This window comes from Pseudophryne corroboree, chromosome 6, assembly GCF_028390025.1.
Source record: "Pseudophryne corroboree isolate aPseCor3 chromosome 6, aPseCor3.hap2, whole genome shotgun sequence".
Taxonomy (NCBI): domain Eukaryota; kingdom Metazoa; phylum Chordata; class Amphibia; order Anura; family Myobatrachidae; genus Pseudophryne; species Pseudophryne corroboree.
This window is the reverse complement of record NC_086449.1, coordinates 723,356,282-723,375,797: the sequence shown is the minus strand read 5'-3', so window position 1 is coordinate 723,375,797 and position 19,516 is coordinate 723,356,282. Positions and strand designations below refer to the sequence as shown.

General features: G+C 43.6%; 1 protein-coding gene across 1 annotated transcript; it reads left to right on the top strand.

The window, feature by feature from the left end:
- The first annotated feature begins 5,177 nt into the window (after positions 1-5,177).
- On the top strand, positions 5,178-18,108 carry IL12B (interleukin 12B). Its single transcript, XM_063930053.1, has 6 exons — positions 5,178-5,280; positions 7,641-7,889; positions 12,878-12,986; positions 14,096-14,274; positions 15,593-15,750; positions 17,977-18,108. Exons 1-6 carry the CDS (start codon positions 5,178-5,180, stop codon positions 18,106-18,108), a joined length of 930 nt encoding a protein of 309 aa, XP_063786123.1.
- The last annotated feature ends 1,408 nt before the right edge of the window (positions 18,109-19,516 follow it).

The window sequence follows — 19,516 nt, the reverse complement described above, 5'->3', positions numbered from 1 at the left end:
GAGAGCCGCCACTGTGATAGAGAGGGAGTGTGAGCGCTACAGTAGGCGTCACCTCATGGATGTGAGCTGCCGCTGCCTCTGCTAAGTCCGCCCTTGCGCACCTGCAATGGAGAGGAAGCGGTACAGGTCCCGTAAGTGAGCCGGTGCTGTCAGTGGTTATGATGCATGTGAGACCTGCTGCAGCTGGATGGCAGAGCATCTGTACAGGTGATAAACAAATGAACAAAGACACACAGACACCCCCCCCCCCCTCCCTCTCCCTGACTCTGCTACCTAATGTTTCAAAAAAGGAGACTGCATGCTCTGCCGTATTGTGTAATAGTACGGACTCTACGTGCTGTACTGTGTAAAAGGGGGTCTCTACCTGCCTAATGTGTAACAGGGGGACTCTACCTACCATACTGTGTAAATGGGAGCTCTGCCTGCCATACTGTGTAAAAGGGAGCTGTGTGGCCATGCCCTTTCCCCATGCAGCCAAGCCCCTATATTCTTGGCGCGTGCCTATGGCGCGCATTGGCCCTGTTTTATATTTGGTGGTGGTAGTGGGGGGACGCCGATGCTGTTTCTAGCACCCAGCGCTAAAATGTCTAGTTACGGCACTAGTGAAACGTTTAGATGGTGGTGGAGTTAGCATAAATAGGAGTTTTATTTTCTCCTACAACAATAAACTGTTAGTATTAATTGCTGAACTAGGCATACTGACAAGAATCATACCCAGGTCCCCAGCACTGCTTGGTTAAAGTGACAATGTTAACCTTTGTGCCACCGTGCCACATCTGCAGAAGTCAATTTTCCAGCCAGAATCCATGTGAACTGCTATCACTACCTAGAACACCTGTTTCCTGTACAGAAAAGAAGGTCTTATAAGTGACCAGTACAGATTACCAACAGCAAACCCATCTTACTGTTATATTTTTAATCGTTTTGCCAGTAACCAGTATTTGACACATTTGTTAGTTATAAACCACTTAGTAGCGATTTTATATGCACCATGTTATGTACCCACATGATCTTTTGCCATGGCTGATGTCAGGAACTTCATTATAAAAGTACTGAGTGCTTACATATTTTGGGTGATGTAGTCAAACTGTCGACACACATGCTGTCAACAGACAAAATGTCTACAGCAGTGGTGGCCAACGTGTGGCTCTTGAGCCACATGCGGCTCTTTCTTTAGTCAAATTTGGCTCCCAACACTCAAAGTCACATCACCACAAGAGATCTGTAAACTGCTGCACTCCAGCCAGACATACAGCAGCACTACGTAGACTGAGAACTGAGGGAGCCAAATATACATGGGGGAGCTGGCTGGAGTGACACAGGCGGGTGCTGGCTGGAGTGACACAGGCTGGTGCTGGCTGGAGTGACACAGGCTGGTGCTGGCTGGAGTGACACAGGCTGGTGCTGGCTGGAGTGACACAGGCTGGTGCTGGCTGGAGTGACACATGGGGGAACTAAGGTGTATTATGTGAATCTGGCTTTTCAATGTATTTTATACGGATCTGGCCTTTTCAATTATTTGATGTAGAAGTGGCTTTTTCAATGTATTTTATACCAGGGGCGTGTCCTAGCAGGCACAAGGTCACACCCCATTTTTGCAAGTGCATCTTCGGCTCAAAGTCGGCTCTTTGATGTACCTAACAAGATATCTTGGCTCTTTGTCTCTGACTGGTTGGCCACCCCTGGTCTACAGCATTAAGTCAACAGGACAATGCCAACGCGGTAGTAATCTGATTTAAAACATTTTAACCGTGTTGGCATTATAATTTTATACATGATGCTTTACTACCATGATTCACGTTATAATACCGACACAATTAACATGCTTTAAGTCACCATACTGCCACATCGGCATTCTCCCGTCGACAGCATAAATATCGACAAAGCGTATATATCCCACAATTTTTACTTTTATATACTGTAGTGCCAAAACATTACAGTGATTGGATTCAGATAACGTGAATTCATTCACATCAGTACCTGTCCCAGTGGAGCTTACTATCTATTTACCTACCCTAAACACACATGGCCAACTTAACATGAAGCCAGATACTGCTACTACTAGTATAATTTTAGACAGTGGAAACAAACCAGAGGACATGAATGAAACCCATGTGACCTCAATGCAAACTATACACAAACACCCTAGTTAGAATCATTCCCAGGGCCACAGGGCCCACAGAGCTGCTAGACAACAGGGTTAGCCAATGTAACATCATGACATACCTGCAGGCCTATTCATTAAAATTTGTGCTTATGCTTGAAAATTAACATTCCTTATGGCCAGCCATATAGCTAGACAATTTAGAAGATGCTGACTGTCGGGATCCTGGCAACCAGAATACCGACGCTGGAATCCCGACACCCATCAGAATACCGTCACCAGAATCCTGAAAAGATCAGGACACTCACGTCGGAATCCCGACAGCCGACATCCTGACCACAAGTATAGCGGGAGGGTTAGGTTTAGGGCTAGGGGTTGGTGTGGGGGTTAGGTTTAGGCACCACCCCGGGAGGTTAGGGTTAGACTGGGGAGTTAGGATTAGGCACCACCGGTGGGAGGTTAGGTTTAGACACTAAGGGGGAGGGTTAGGGTTAGGCTGCAGGAAGAGAGGGTTATGGGGTAGGGCAGAGGGGAGAACATAGGGGTAGATGTATTACCTGGAGAAGGCATAAGGAAGTGATAAACCAGTGATATGTGCAAGGTGATAAACATACCAGCCAATCAGCTCCAATATGTAAATTAACAGTTAGGATCTAATTGGCTGCTGCCTTTATCACCTTGCACATATCACTGGTTTATCACTTCCTTATGCCTTCTCCAGGTTAATACATCTGCCCCATAGATAGCTCACTAACTGTCAAGATTTCAATTGTCGGTATGCCAGCGTCGGTATACTGAATGGAGGCATCACGACCAGGGCCGGATTAAGGCCTGGGGCTGAAAATATTCAAGGACCTATTGTGAGAAATGGGGAGGTGTGATCAGTGCTATGTGGGTGTGACCAGAGCCATATGGGCGTGTACACCTCTACACTATCAGCTCAAATGTCTCCCTAAATATGTAAAAAAATTAAAAAATAGCATAATTTTGTGAGAAAATTAGAAATGCAATCTTCTGATGATTTATGAACAACCTTGTGGCCAGCTGGTGCCTAGTGATCCTCATGCTGTCATGATGATGGGCCAATTTTATGTGGAGGCCTGGAGCTGTAACTCCATCCTCCCCGTTGTTAATCTGTCCCTGATCATGACTGCTGTTAACTCATACCCAACCCATTTGGAATGTGTGTGTGTTTTATGGCAATTTATCAAGGGACATTTGTAAGAAAATGGTGCTTCCATAAACAGTAAAGTGATAGGAAACACTATAATTTTACTTCCAAGTTCAGGCCTGGCCGTGTAACCCTTAGATGAGCATCAAAAGCAGATTCAGCCCACCAGGAAGAGATCTAAGATCAGTCTGGCCAACCTTCCCCTATAGAGGTTACAGCCATCTTCAGGTGCTATGATGTCTAAGCTAAACTTTTTGTAGATTGCTATCAGGACAAATGCTGCAAGAGCTCTAGACTCTGCTGCTTTATGGGTAGTGGGGTCATAAATAAATACAAAACGTAATTCTTAAACTTCTGGACATAGCCGTTTCTGTATGTTTAAAGGACAGTTAGGGTGGTATCCTATTATCAGCGGTACTTTACTGCTGCTAATAGGATTGCCAGGGGCAATTCTATTAGCCCCGATGCCGGCACCGGTTTCTCCCAATGCCAGCACTTATCAGTGATTAGGCTACGGGTGCCTTAGGCACCCAAAGCATAATCCACGATAAGGGACTGCCGGCCCCGATCCCTTGTGTTTTTGTGCGATCGCAGGTCCAATTTCAGCCGATGAAAACGACTTCTAATTGGATACTGCGATAATGACCATCGGTCATACAACACAATATTTGTCCATTTTGATTGGCTGAAGCACATAGGGGCTAATAGGATACCGCCAATTAACATAGAAATATAAAATTTGACGCAAGATTAGAACATCTTAGCCCATCTAGCATGCCCTTTTTTAACCTTTAAGTAACCTCAACCCTATTTGATCCTTAAGTTCTTTGTAAGGATATACATATGCCATATATCCCAAGCATGATTAAATTGCTCTATTGTATAAGCCTCTACCACCTCTGATTAGTTGATAAATAGGCCCCTTAGTGCCGTACAGTGGCGCTGACCTACGGGGTGGTAATGATCTGCAGAGCTAGTCTTGAGGATAGGGCAGCTCCCATAGGACACCAATCTAGTTTTTCAAGTGTGTACTTTTGTTTGTCTTAGTTTTCTAAAGCCCCATACACATTAGATGAAAAAGTAAAAGATTTCGCTCAGAAGGGCCAATCTGTGCGAGATCTTTTACAATCTCGTCCAGTGTGTAAACTCAATGTCGTTAACGATGCACGCTTCATCGTTAACGATCCCCTCCCTCGTCTGAACATGTACAGATGAGCGAGGTCCTCGTTAACGACAGCCATGTAGCATGAGCGTCGTTCCCCCCGCTGCCCCCCCACCCCACCCCCCACCACTACCACCGCCGTCGCTCCCTTCCCCGCTGGCATAGGCAAGTGTGTATGCACTTGCTAATACCGGCACCCCGTCGGGTCCCCTCTGCCACTAATATCAGCGTCGGCGGGAACTCGTTAGTGTGTATGGGGTTTATGACTTCTGACTCCAATCCACATATCCCAAATAAATACAATAAAGTGCCATATAATGGCCAACACCCAATCATTTCACTTATCATTATTTTTGCTTATAATTGTATACCTTTGATGGGAAATATTTCTTCATGTAGAAAGTATCTCAGTAACAGAAGTACAGTAACTGTATACTTTCCATGGTAAAGCCAAACTAGTTTTGACCAAATTTCCCCTTTGACTGAATGCTGTATCTATGGTCACTTGTGCATTGACATCACTACAGGTGTAAACTGAAGACTACATTACAGACAACAGAAATACTTCTGTACCTCTATATACTGTAGTAAGGCATACTGAAAAGAGGAAATAGGAAATAATCTAGCAGATTCAAAAATAAAACAATATGAGCCTTAGTAGCTTCCTCCTGGTCTGGGACATTACTATGACATCATTTGGTCTTTCAGTGTTTCTCTGGTATATAACCCAGGCCAGAACCATGTACTCTGAAATAACTGCATCACCTCAAAGGATAAGAGAGCATTTACAGGCGCTCAATACTGAGAGGAACTTCTCCAGGCTGTGTTGTCAAACGTACAGAAGTAAGATGATAAATTATATTTTGCCTGTTTTATATTAGTATTTGTATGTGTCTATAGTACTTTTATGTGTTATAAAGAACTATTTCATTCTGAAATGGAAAACCGGATAGTATGGAGTTTATTTACTAAGCGAAGCTGCTTCCCAGAGTTTTTAAACCTGAAATTTAAAAGGACAATGCTTTACCTAACAAACCATGTTTTCCTATTAAAAGCATTATGACTTTAAATTTGAGGCTTTTACTCGCCGCTGCTTAATAAATAAATCCCAATCGATAGGTAATATCACACCCCTCCAGACACTTTTACAGCTCTATGATATGTGTCAATATTTACAAAAGTTCTAGGCTAATATTTGTTTAAATATTCATTGAAATGTGCGCTTGTGCTTTTTATACAAAAATGACCTGTAGCTTATTATTGTATACTGAAGAGTTCTGTGTCCCATCTTTTTCAAAACAGCAAGCCATTATCTTGAGACTGCTACAAATAATTGCCATTTCTGATTGAGGTGTTCCAATGCCTCTTTGCTCCCTGTATCATTTGTCATGCGACTATGGTTGCCATGATAGCCACAGGATAGTTGATGTAGTGAGCATAAAGACTTTGGAACAACCCTCTCAGATCTTTTCAATAGGACATCATCCCCTTCCTTCTCTCCCCTCTCCAATCAAATAAAATTTTGGCAGTCGGAGGGCTTGTGTTTCTATAACTGTCTGACTGTCTCTTATCTGGAAGCCATACTTGTTTTTCCTCCAAAGAGATTTTGAAAAGGAGATGAAAAACATCTAGGTGGGCTTGATGCTTTAAGTGCTCCTCTTATAGGCCCTACACACATGCCGATATTCTGAAAGATATGAACGATCTCGTTCATAAATGAACGAGAACTCGTTCATATCTTTCAGTGTGGAGACTCCAGCGATGAACGATGCGCGGCCCCGCGCTCGTTCATCGCTGATCTCCCGTCGGCTGTGCATGCAGGCCAATATGGACGATCTCGTCCATATTTGCCTGCACTTCAATGCAGCCGGGTGACGGGGGGAGTGAAGAAACTTCACTCCCCCCGTCACTGCCCCCCCGCCGCCGGGTTGCTCGTCGGCCGTATCGGCCGTCGGGCACCTCGGCGGCGCATCGCCGAGTGTGTAGGGCGCCTTAGACATTACAATCAGTAGTCATGAGAATATAATGAGAAATTCACTATGAAGCAGTGACGATAGGCAGACAATAATGGTAATATTGCAGCACATGGAGTAAAAGCTATTATATTATTAACAAAGAACACATTGTAGGGAGTGGCGCTTGCTGTGCTGTGAGTCACTAGATTACATGGCTGCTTCGTGTGACTGCTAATTGGCTTGATCTATAGCTTGCTGCAAAATATCTGGAAAAAGGGAAAGGGACAGGTCATAGGTCATTTTATGAAGGATTATTACACCTGAGAATTTATTTCTTGCAGGATCTGTGAGTGCATTACAATGAACATTTATAGGCAGGGTTTATAAGTGGTCAATTATGCTACCAATGCAGAGATAATTGCTGTAGGGGGGAGAGGGGGAAGTTTATCACAGCATGCTCAATAACATTCTGAGACAGCCATAATAATTAGACCTGCGTGTTCTCATGTTTTTGCACTAATAGACCATTTGAATTACAGATGCCGCTGGACTTAGTACCAACCATTATCTTCCTCATACTTTGTGCTCATCCTCTACAGGGAGCATGGGAGCTCCACCTAAGGAAAAATAGTAAGTGCACTAAGTGTTATGCTATTTATGTTACATTTGAGTATTGTGAGTAAAGATGCAGCAGATGTACTTGTAAACAATGTCCAGAGTTCCACTGATAGCCAATAGTCACCTGCCAATATCTACCCAGTTTATGGGGTAGATGTTTCAAGCCTGGTTATGACTTGTACATAATTGCCACTTTAAAAAAAAAAAAAAAGTCTGAGTTCGACTGGGGAACCCGCACCTCAGGCCAACTCAGACTTCAATACATCCGGACCTTGGAGAGTGATTAAGGCTGTATTTGAAAAATGATAGGGCCTCATTGGTTGGTACTTTATTACTCTCCAAACTTTAATACATCTCCACCTGTGTCTCGAGCCCAAAGTCAATTCTTCATGACAAACATTGCAACAATTGAATTCAAATCTTAACGATGTTTCATCGCAATGTTCGGCTATGCACATCCCAGAGAATTATGGTCCAGATTATGTGATGGTGGAGTCCATTAGGTTGCAGTGTCTAGATCGGCACTATGGACGGCATACCGATGGCATGTCGCAGACATCTCAGAGAGTTGAATCACCACTCAAAGATCTGTCTCATTGCTTTTCATTCATTACTGTTTTTGTCTTTCAGCCTTAGTTGTAGACATCAATTCTAAGGATGAACATGCAAAAGAGATGGTAAAAATTGAGTGTAATGCTACTGATCACCAGTCTGTCCAGTTGAACAGGGATTCCCATAGACAGAAAACGCTAAGTATAACTGTGAAAGAACTTGCTGATGTGGGAACCGTTACCTGTCACACCTCAACTGGGATCGTTGACTCTAAAGATATTCTACTAAATTCGCTTAACCTACCAGTGTTCAAAAGAATATTTTCACGTAAGTATGACATCACTTCCTATCTCCTAATAACATACAATAGGAAAAGTTGAATCTGATCATTGGATAACTGTGCAGAAAAGAAGGTGTTGCCCAGATAAACCAATCAGATTTTGTGGAGCAGTTCTGAACATCTCACTCAGCTTTTCAATAAACAGATATGACTCTTATTATAATTTGGGACATTAACTAATAAAAGCTGAGCAAAGAACCATTTATGTGAGCAGCAGTCACGCTGAACTGGTACAGGCTAAAATCCAGGTCCTCTAATCACCTCTCTGCACTCCACAAAACAATTCAGAAACTATTTATCTTTGATCATAAAGTTGTTCAAAAAAGATGGTTTGGTTGTTTGTAATGTATTATTATTAATACATTCATGCTCGTTTTAGGGGGTATTCAATTACCCGCGGTCAATGACTGCAAGTAATGGTATAGCTGGGGGCTATCCAATTAGTCGCAATGCGGCAAACTCCTCCCCAATGCCGGCATTTACAGGGATTATGTTTAGGGGGCCTCGGGCACCCAAAGGATAATCTGCAATAAATGGCCTACCAGAGCTGCAATGACACATGGGATCGGACATTTATCCCCGATCCCATGTGTTTTCACGGGATCGCGGGTCCAATTTTCGGGTGATCAAAACTGCCTCTAATTGGATAATGCGATAATAACAATTTCTCAATAATCGCAATATCCTGCCGTTCTGATCGCCCAAAAAGGTATCAGGGCTATCTGGATATCCCCCCTTAGGGTATATTTACTAATATTCGTGTTTGAGTCGATTTGTGTTGTGTTTAAACTCATTTTTTATCGGGTGCATTTTACTGCAACTTTTTGAATCCTGATACGGTAATTTACTAAGCTACCGAGTTTGACACATTCGTGTTTTCCGATGTCGATGTGATTCGTAATGTCAGGCAGTGTTTTACGGGAGTGATTATTAAAACACTGCCTGACAAAACATAATGAATCCCAGCCGGATCTGTGAGATCCGTGCAGGGCTTCATTGTGTACCTTAAAAAAAGTGTTTAAAGTGTTAAAAAGTTTGAAAAAAATTGCGTGGGGTCCCCCCTCCTAAGCATAACCAGCCTTGGGCTCTTTGAGCCAGTCCTGGTTGTAAAAATATGGGAGGAAAATTGACAGGGGTTCCCCTATATTTTAACAACCAGCACCGGGCTCTGAGCCTGGTCCTGGTGACAAAAATATGGGGGACAAAAGACGTAGGGGTCCCCTGTATTTTTACCACAAACACCGGGCTCCACTAGTCAGAGAGATAATGCCACAGCCGTTGGACACTTTTATATTGGTCCCTGCGGCCCTGGCATTAAATCCCCAACTAGTCACCTCTGGCCGGGGTACCCTGGAGGATTGGGGACCCCTTAAATCAAGGGGTCCCCCCTCCAGCCACCCAAGGGCCAGGGGTGAAGCCAGAGGCAGTCCCCCCCATCCAAGGGCGGCGGATGGGATGCTGATAGCCTTTTGTGTAAAAAATAGAATATTTTTGTAGCAGAACTACAAGTCCCAGCAAGCCTCCCCGCAAGCTGGTACTTGGAGAACCACAAGTACCAGCATGCAGGGGAAAAACGGGCCCGCTGGTACCTGTAGTTCTACTCCAAAAAAATACCCAAATTAAAACAAAACACACACACCTTGAAAGTAAAATTTTATTAAACATACATGCACACACATACATACTTACCTGTGTTGACACGAAGCAGTCGGTCCTCTTCTCCAGTAGAATCCACGGGGTACCTGTAAATAAAAATTATACTCACAAACAATCCTGTGTAGATCGGTCCTCTTCTTTAAATTTGTAATCACAAACATGGGCTTCCTAAGAAGAGGAGAAGAGCCACCATTTACTGCTCAGAGCCCGGGAGGGGGGGGGGGGGGGCGGGTAGGGGGGTATTTATGTATAAACAAGCACATACAAAATACAGATAGACAAAATAAATGCAGTTGTGAGTGCAGCATAAACTCATGTCTGGTGCTGCTGTGGAATGCATGTTTGCAATAGCTGATGGCATCTGTAGCTAGCATTAAGGAAACAGAGTATGGGTCAGTAGGTCGACAAGATTTAGGTCGACAGTCATTAGGCCCACCACTATTGGTCGACATGCACTAGGTCGACAGGATGACTAGATCGACATGGCAAAGGTCGACGAGTTTCTTTTACATTTTTTGGGTGCTTTCTTCGGAAAGTGACGGGGAACCCCTATTACTGCACCGTGTCCCCTCGCATGGCTTGCTTCGCTCCACATGCTTTGGGCAAGGTGCCTCGCTGCACTCGGCACATGTTACCGTTCCCAATTGTAGTCCGCATGGATCTTAAAGAATGAAAAAGTAAAAAAAATGGAAAAATAGTGAAAAAAACTCATGTCAACCTAATGACCATGTCGACCTAGAGCATGTCGACCAATAGTAGTCAACCTAAGTCTTGTCGACCTAATGACCATAAGCCAGGAAACCTAGGGAACCAGTAGTAAAGGGATGCTTGATGAGATGCGTAGAGACGCATTGTCAGGACCAACTGATTTTGTGGATCCGTTACCCCTGGACCAACCGAAGGTGTAGGTGCTGTAGTATGATGAAAACAGGGAGGACGAAGATAGTTCCATTTCATATATTTATTAATAGACAACAGTTTCAATAAGGAGTTAAATGACGATCATTAGTCACCATAAATAAACTGACATATTGTAATGAATGGCATAAAGATAAGCAGGATCAGCATTGAAGAAACGTCCATATGAATAAGATAAAACGTGCCTGTAGATTAATGAAGAATTGTCCAGTATAAAGCAATGATTGGTGCCAAACTGTAAGACGTGTTAACTGGATATTGTAGACATAGATGAATAACTGAAGACTTGTTACCGATTCTTAAAGGCTGAACTGAAGAACTGTGTAGAGCTGTCTTTGAATGATGCAAAACGGAAAGGAATGTTTGCAGGGTGTGCAGAGCTGCAGCAGATGACAATGGTGAAGAATGGGTTAAGCTGAGAGCTGATTAAGAGAGACATGTACTAAGCAGTGATAAGAGCGGAGAAGTGAGCCAGTGGAGAAGTTGCTCTATCAACCAATCAGCAGCTCTGTATAATTTTATAGTATGCAAATTATAGATGTTACTTCAGTGCTGATTGGTTGCCATGGGCAACTTCTCCACTGGCTCACTTCACCGCTCTTATCACTGCTTAGTAAATGTCCCCCTAAATGAGCACCTGGATTAAGTAGAAACTTCCAAAGGCTGTGTGATTGAAGCAAGCAGACAGGGAACCCCTCTCATAGGACTCTGGAAATACACTTGTTGCCACTTGGAGAGCAATTGACTGACAGCACAGCAGGAAGCTGGTGGATCTTTTGCGGTGAAGGCTGCAGGCAGACCTCTGGGAGCGGGGGCGATATCTGGACCACTGGAATCACACAGAAAACCATGGCGAGAGCACAGAGCTAGGGTACAGAGTAGCTATAACAAAGCACTGACCAGAAGTGAAATAGACCCAACCTACTTATAGGCAGCACAAGCACGGTATTGGCAAACACTTACCCACAGGTGCTCACAGATGCTCAAAGGTGCTACATTTGGTCTCCAACATGGCCGCCTCATGTACTACAGACACACAGGTGCTTCTGGCCATTCGGTCTCCGCACTCCCGGCTGCCAGGACCTGCATCACCTCTGCCGTCGACCACGCTGCATCCCCACGCGGCCGCACAGCACCGCAAGCAACCGCGCTGGCAACGGACGGACCCCAGAACCCACAGTGGGGAGAGATCAGTTCGTGACACGCATATTCAGAGTTTTTACTGCCCCACACAGAACACTGGCCTCTAACATACAGGAGAATCAGAAATCATTCTAACATGTAAAGTTATCCGGTGCTGCTCCTCAGTGTTAGTTTACGCTGGCACAGTATGGCGCTTGGCTATAATGTTGCAGCCAAGTTCCACATGCATAGCCTGAGGGGCAGAACACCCATCACCAGCCACAAGGTCATTACACCCTGGTCATTACACCCTGAATATGGTCATTACACCCTGCTGCAATCATTGCGTATAGTGATGTAATGTTACTTAAGGATGCTTTTCATTCCACTAGACCCACATGTAAAATAACTCTGCTGAAATCATGTCTACACAAGCTTTTAAAGCAAATTCTCATGCAAATGCCTATATTACCATTAGTACAGCTATTTATAAGGGTAGAATTATCCTTTACCTCTTTCTAAGTAGTATACATTTTTAGAAATTCTGCTGTTAACAGAGGTGGATTTCCCGCTAGGTATACAAGGCACATCCCTAGGGATCCCACTTGCTGGGGGGGGGGGGGGGGGTAGCACATGATGCTCCCCTGGCTAGGGGTACGGAGCAATGGGTAGCAAATTGTGGTGAGGGGGAGGTAAGGCTACTTTGGCAGTCTGGAGGCATTGGGACCAGCATCAACCTAAAGGGGGCAGAGATGTGAAGAGGGGCGACAAATAATGTTTTCCCAAAACTTGCCATGTGGCTGTCAAAATAATACAGGATGAGTATCCCATATCCAAATATTCCGAAATACGGAATATTCCGAAATACGGACTTTTTTGAGCGAGAGTGAGATAGTGAAACCTTTGTTTTTTGATGGCTCAATGTACACAAACTTTGTTTAATACACAAAGTTATTAAAAATATTGTATTAAATGACCTTCAGGCTGTGTATATAAGGTGTATGTGAAACATAAATGAATTGTGTGAATGTAGACACACTTTGTTTAATGCACAAAGTTATAAAAAATATTGTCTAAAACTACCTTCAGGCTGTGTGTATAAGGTGTATATGTTACATAAATGCATTCTGCGCTTAGACTTAGGTCCCATCACCATGATATCACATTATGGTATGCAATTATTCCAAAATACGGAAAAATCCGGTATCCAAAATACCTCTGGTCCCAAGCATTTTGGATAAGGGATACTCAACCTGTATCTAATAATCTTTTATTGTAGATAAGAAAGAACCAGTACAATGCAAGGTCAAAAACTATAGTGGCCAGTTCAGTTGCTCATGGAATTCAGCAGACAACAGTCCCGAATTTATCTTTGAAGCACACAGAGGGTAAGAACACCAAACAAATTGATCTGTTATTGAAATGTGTATTAAAAGTTTGTTAATCCTTTTCGGAGGTTTGGCCACATTTTCAGGTTTGCTGCATCACGCCCATATAGTTTATTTACAGTATCTCCCTGCACTGTGACCCTCAGTCAGTCTGTCTGTACTTCTCTCTGTCCCTTCGCTCCTGCTGATGGGGCGGGCTGGGGCTGGGCGTTGGACCCTCCGATGCACTGCAGACAGCGAGATCAGGGTTGTACTGGCCCACTGGAGGGGCCCACTGCCTGGGGGCCCACCTCCTCATCTAGGGATTAGGGTCCAGACTATTCATTTGTACTATACATTACACATGTTAGCTTATACTGCACAGGAATATGGTGTATTTTCTACAGTGCATTGTTGTTATTAATCTGGTACATTATCATGCATGCACTAGCAGTATTTACTATATATATTTATCAAAGGGCCCAGACCATGCACTCTCTAATGGATACCCAAGCTTCTGTGGCAGATAGGCACACCCCCTCTGGAAACTGGCCACACCCCTAAACATGGGGCCCTACTACTACATTCCCCTGGTGGGCCCTACATGCACCAGTCCAGCACTGAGTGAGACTATGGGAATGTGGAGCCCTGTTACTGAGTCTCTTAAAACATTTAACTAGAAACCAATCTTTGTGATGAATAATGGATGGGCTTGGTCACAGGACCCCTTGGGACCCTCATAGTCCCAGGTAAGCGCCTAGGTTGCCTTGTGGGAAATCCAGCCCAAGTGTTAGAAGCTATAACAAACAGATATGACAACAAAGCGGAAGGAGCTGCAGGCTGCAAATGGTAATGAGGACCCCTGTTGCCCAATACTGTCCTAGGGTCTCCCAGGAGGTCAGGTACAGGTTAGTTTCAGGTTGTAATGCAGCTTTATGTGACTGGAGAATACAGATTTAAATAGCTGTTTGTCATCACATGGTAACCTCTATAGTAATGTACCTTTAATTACTATATCATCGCTTTAATTAATTTATAGATTCTTGTTGTTAGTTTTAGCAGCATATATACTTGGACACTTTTATCTGTATCTCACCACTTATTCTAAATGCCTTTTTTTTTAATAACAGCAACTACAGCCTAATGTGTCAGGAGCCAGTGAGAGAGAATTCTGATTATACGGTAGAGTGTCATGACACGCAATCATGTCACTATGCAGAAGAGGAACAAAACATCACTGTCATCCTGCATGCCATTCGACACAAGAGATACGAGAATCACACATTATCCTTCGCATTGAGAGAAATCAGTGAGTACAATGAGTTGGACTGTAACCAGAGGGAGATTCACTTATGCACAAATGGCCATGCAGCAGGGCTGACTGGGCGACATCGTGAGCGACCGCAGGCACCCGCATATCAGGCATACACACTGAGCGATATGCCGATATGTCATTCCGATTCGGCCAGAAATGACATATCGGGCAGATATCGTCTCAGTGCGTACCCAGCTTAACAATTCCATTGGAACTACTGACATCACTGAGGCATAAGGCAGATTGTACTGATGCATGAGGTGCTTTGTGTAATTAATTGATAGGCTGCAGCTTTATTAGTATATTAGGCTCAGGGCAAGCCCTGGAGGTTCCCTAGTCAACCTTAACATCCCATAGAAGCAGAAGTGTATTGGGTTCCCATTTATATATGTATTTGACTAAGTACCTTAACACATGACAAAGTTTCTGAACTATTTGCTCATTGATGCTGTTAAGTACATAAGTGCTATTTTCTAGAGTGACTTATATGCACTTTATATCTGCAGGTCCAGGCCTCCACATAAAATAGGCTCATCACTAGAAGTGCATTTTTCTGTTTTTATGTAATTAGGGAAAGGGGAAACATTGGGGCTGATAGTGTAGAGAGTTGACACACCTACAAGGCACTGTTCACACCCACACACACTGGCCACACCCACTCAGTACTGGGCTCAGCTCCACCGCTTCACAGTGTAAGCCCTTGAACATTACCAGCCCCAGGCCCATGTGACCCTTATTTGAGCCCTGAGTTAGAACCAGGGCCGGCTTCACCATGAAGATTCCTGGTAGGCTGACGTGTCTTTGGGGCCTGTTTTTTGTTTTGTCATGTGGCCCCACCCCCCACATGATAGGCAGCCCACCGCACTCAGAACACGGCATTGTCCCCATTCATTCTGTTATACCATCTCTGCCGCAACTCTGCCATTCAGTGATGATGCAATGGCTACACTTTATTTTATACTTTTTGTGCTGGCCATGTCAGGCCACTTATACAAAATGTTACAGGGCCATTGTTAGTTTCCAATCCGCCCCTAGTCTCAGACACAACTGCAGCAAAAGAAGCAAGGAAGGTTGCAATTGTGTACAATCAGGCCCTATGAGGAGGGATCCCGCCCCCCTCAACAGATACCACCCCCTCATCAGACCACACCCCCATTAGGGCTGATTCCATAAATATCCCGGGCTAGTTTTCCATCACAACCCACCCCTGGTTAGAACCAATCAGATTTTAGAAGTGTGATTGTACCTTGAGCATTTAAAGCTGGCATTGGATTGGTAACTGCATGTTTCTATTCACCTTTTTGTTTTATAGTTAAGCCTGACCCACCACAAGATCTGCTACTTAATAAAACCAAGAACCATAAACATTTTTCCATACATTGGAAGTACCCAAAAACCTGGTGCAATGTCCACACATTTTTCCCGCTCATCTTTAACATCAAAATAACAAAGGACAACGATCTGATAGAGGTAATCCAATTTATCAAGAAAGTATAGTTAAACCTCGGTCCATACTTGTTTGTTCTGTTTTGTGACTTCACAGGAGGAAACTAACCATTTACTCCAGATCATGGAGAATTTAAAGGAGTTACTTTTTACTGCCAGGAATAAGTGAAGTGTCATTTTGAAATATCTGGTGAGCTGCACGCTCAGGTTGGTTTTGGGTTATTTGAGTTGTTAGCGAACCAAAAAAGCACACTAATAGGCAAAATCATGCTGCACTACAGGGGAGGCCGATGTAACATGTGCAGAGAGAGTTAGATTTGGGTGGGGTGTGTTCAAACCAAAATCTAAATTGCAGTGTAAAAATAAAGAAGCCAGTATTTGCCATGCACAGAAACAATATAACTCACCCAAATCTAAATCTCTCTGCATATGTTACATCTGCCCCACCTGCAGTGCAACATGGTTTTGCCCAATTGCTAACTTTTTTGGTTTGCTAACAACTCTGAACAGGCCCGCCATCAGGGGTGTGCTGCGGGCACAGATGTCCCGGGCCCATCTAACAGCCGCTCATGCTGCCGCCCACCCGCCAAGATGCTCCGCTCACTTTTCATTACAGAGTTCTGGCACAGTCAAAGGAGGGGGAGAGGACGCTGCAAGCTTCTATTGTAAACGTCCCTCCAAAAATGGCAGCCGCCTCAGAGGAGACAGTTATTAAAGATACTAGAGGAGGCTCCTCTAGTATATAGTTTAACTCACGAGATTGCACCAATGCCTGTAACTCAAAGGCTTTTAAATAAGGGCCTGAGAGTTTTAAGGAGAATATTCAATTACCTGTGGTAAAATGGGAGGTTAGGCTATTCAATTAGGCTCCTGACTTCTCCTGATAACACATTAAGTTAAGGGGCGTTAACTAGGCTAATGGGCATTAACAGGGGTTAACATGAGTTAACTAACAGAATCCGTGAAAAGTTCATGGATCTGTGTGTTTAAGCGGTCACGACACCTATTAACCCCTCTGTTATCAGGGATTTTCTTTCGACCCTCTAAAGCAGTCGAAAAAAATACAGATGCATACTGGTTTCAGGACTAATTGGATTGCCCCATAATTCTAAGCAATTTGTAGCTGTTGATTTTCTTTTGCATACATGTGATCTGAAACAAGACTGCACAAGAACCCATAGATTGTAAGCTTGCGAGCAGGGCCCTCCTACCTCTATGACTGTTTGTTTCTACCCAGTGTTGTCTTCTAATTGTGTCTAGTTGTAAAGTGCAACGGAATTTGCTGCGCTATATAAGAAACTGTTAATAAATAAATAAATAAATAAATAATAACTTCCAGAAAACCAGAATAATATGTTGTGCAACTTGTAAAGCTAATCTGATATTATTTCTTCCATGTAATAATCTGCATACCTTTAGTAAAAATAAACCTCTAAATATTTGCAAACGCAATAACTGCATTATAAAAATTACCATTTATCGGACAAGTCCTTGTTGCTTAGAGCTGTCACAGTCACTTACCCCATGAGAACGTACTGACTTAAAGTATATCATACTGACAGCTGAGGACACATTTTCAAATAACATACATATGGGATGAGAGTGACTTACCTGACATTCTGCCCTTTGATTTCAGTATACAGCTGACTTCTTATAGTATACAGTACAATATTGTAATAAACTATTTTGTAGTAATAATAAACCCCAATTAGTTGAGGTGGTGGCTGGAGTAGAGGGGCATTTGCTCTTGGGCCACATTTGTGAGAGTAATTTCTTGGGGGACAAGAGCTGTCAGGTTGGATTAGTTCGACTTTAGTGATGCATGGTCAGGAATGCCGATATGGGGGAAGGGGTCAATACAGGGTAGTCGGTCTAAACCCGGGTTTGTCAAGGAGGAGCAGCCACTCCCCTAAGAAAACCCCTATCTTAGCCACATATTGCCTGTGTCGGGGACCTCCTGGCAGCCCTAAGCTTTTGTACTACAACCATTCAGGAGATGCAATATTTTATACGACCATAATGAAAAAGTCTCTATTGCAAGAAAGTACAGTAAACACTGCAACAAAATCATTTAAAATATAAATATTTTTAGCAACCTTAAAACATTTTTAGTGGGTTGGTAATTGCATTCTGTAGGTTAAATAAAATGCATCTCTGGAACAATCAAAATCAGTTCACTGATTACCTGAGATTTGTTTTTCTGAACTACTATACAATAATCTCTATGTATTTTTTTCTAATAACTTTTAGCATCATGAGAACGTAGAAGGGACAGATCTTATTCCGCATCAGAAAGATGTCTCAGAAATCTCAGGTTTCTGCATCCAAGCAAGAGACATGTACTTTAATTCGTCCTGGAGTGACTGGTCATGTTACAAGTAGGTAAGGTACATTCTGTGTACCAGACTGTGCAGCGTGGCGTAGCACATCTCTGCAGTGCTCCATACTTTCATAGACATTCTGTTCTCGCATAGGACGATGCTAGAAAGGACACAAACGGGGCTATTCAGAGATTGACGAAGATCTTGCTTCCACAGACAAATCTGCATCCATATACTCACACAGTGTCGGACTGGGGCATGAAGGGCCCACCTGGGGAATGCAGTGGTAGGGGCCCATGTTTAGGGGTGTGGTCAGTATCCAGAGGGAGTGTGGTAAACCATTACAGAGTGCATGGTCTGGGACCCATCCACTATAGTCCTGTGCACTATAATGTAACATATGTATAATGTATAATTCAAGTGCATAGTCTGGAACCTGATCCCTAGTGTAGGAGGAAAGCCTTTATGCAGTGGGGCCCACCGGGGGTTTCCCTTGTACCCCTGTGGGCCAGTCTGACCCTGTACTCACATGTTTGGGCAAGGCCGCCCAGCATGTGTGTTGCACTGTCCCGCAATGCACAATGATTAGAGGACAACCTCTGCCTGCGCAGCCTGGCTGTGATGGCAGGCGGTCCGGTGCCATCTTTTGTCTGGCAGCGGCTAAGTGTGATGTAATGCAGCCAGCCCCCCGAAAATGGTCCGGAAATGCCTGCATTGACTCTGGACCATGCTCACCAAACACTGCAGCGCCGCCAATGCTCCCCACCCCCACCCCCGGCCAACTGCAGCATTAAAACATGATGTGATCGCATATTCTGGTGCACAAGTGCAGGCCCTCTGGATGTGGCTGATGCATACAAACACGTGCCCGCATCTGAATAAGAGCCAAATGGTGCGTTTCGTGAAAGTCACAGGGGGTTTACACAAATTTATATGAAAGCCATGTGAAGGTGGAAAATGCATTTAATGTTGCAACTAAAAGCAAGTTGTCATTTGTGCTTTACTGACCCTTCTGTGCTTCTAAGAAACATATCAGATGTCACCAACATATGTCACCAAAGTGCATTATACACCTTTATAAACATATTATTTAGCGTTGTGAGTTTTTGGAGTGTCAGTTAATGTCATTGTTATTAATGTTTTAAACCAGTGCTTTCCAAATCCAGTCCTCAGGGTACCATAATAGTGCACGTTTCCCATATCTCCTTGCTGGAGCACAGGTGTAAGCATAACTGACACAATGTAAAAGATAAACAGGTGGTACTAATTATTTGTGAAATATGGAAACATGCACTTTTAGGATTCTCCGCTGAATTTTGGGAAACCCTGTGTTGAAAGATTTGCAATACCATTCTAGCAATATAAGGCATTTGCACTAAATGTACAACATTAAATAGGAGGTGGCGTATTCCTTGACCTGGTCCTCCAGCTTTCAGTTGCATTTTCAGAAAGATCATACCTACCAACAT

Coding starts and splice junctions, on each gene's coding strand:
- IL12B (XM_063930053.1), top strand. CDS start 5,178: ATGTACTCTGAAATAACTGCATCACCTCAAAGGATAAGAGAGCATTTA. Junction 14,275..15,592: donor CTTCGCATTGAGAGAAATCA/GTGAGTACAATG, acceptor TTTGTTTTATAG/TTAAGCCTGACCCACCACAA. Junction 15,751..17,976: donor AGGACAACGATCTGATAGAG/GTAATCCAATTT, acceptor AATAACTTTTAG/CATCATGAGAACGTAGAAGG.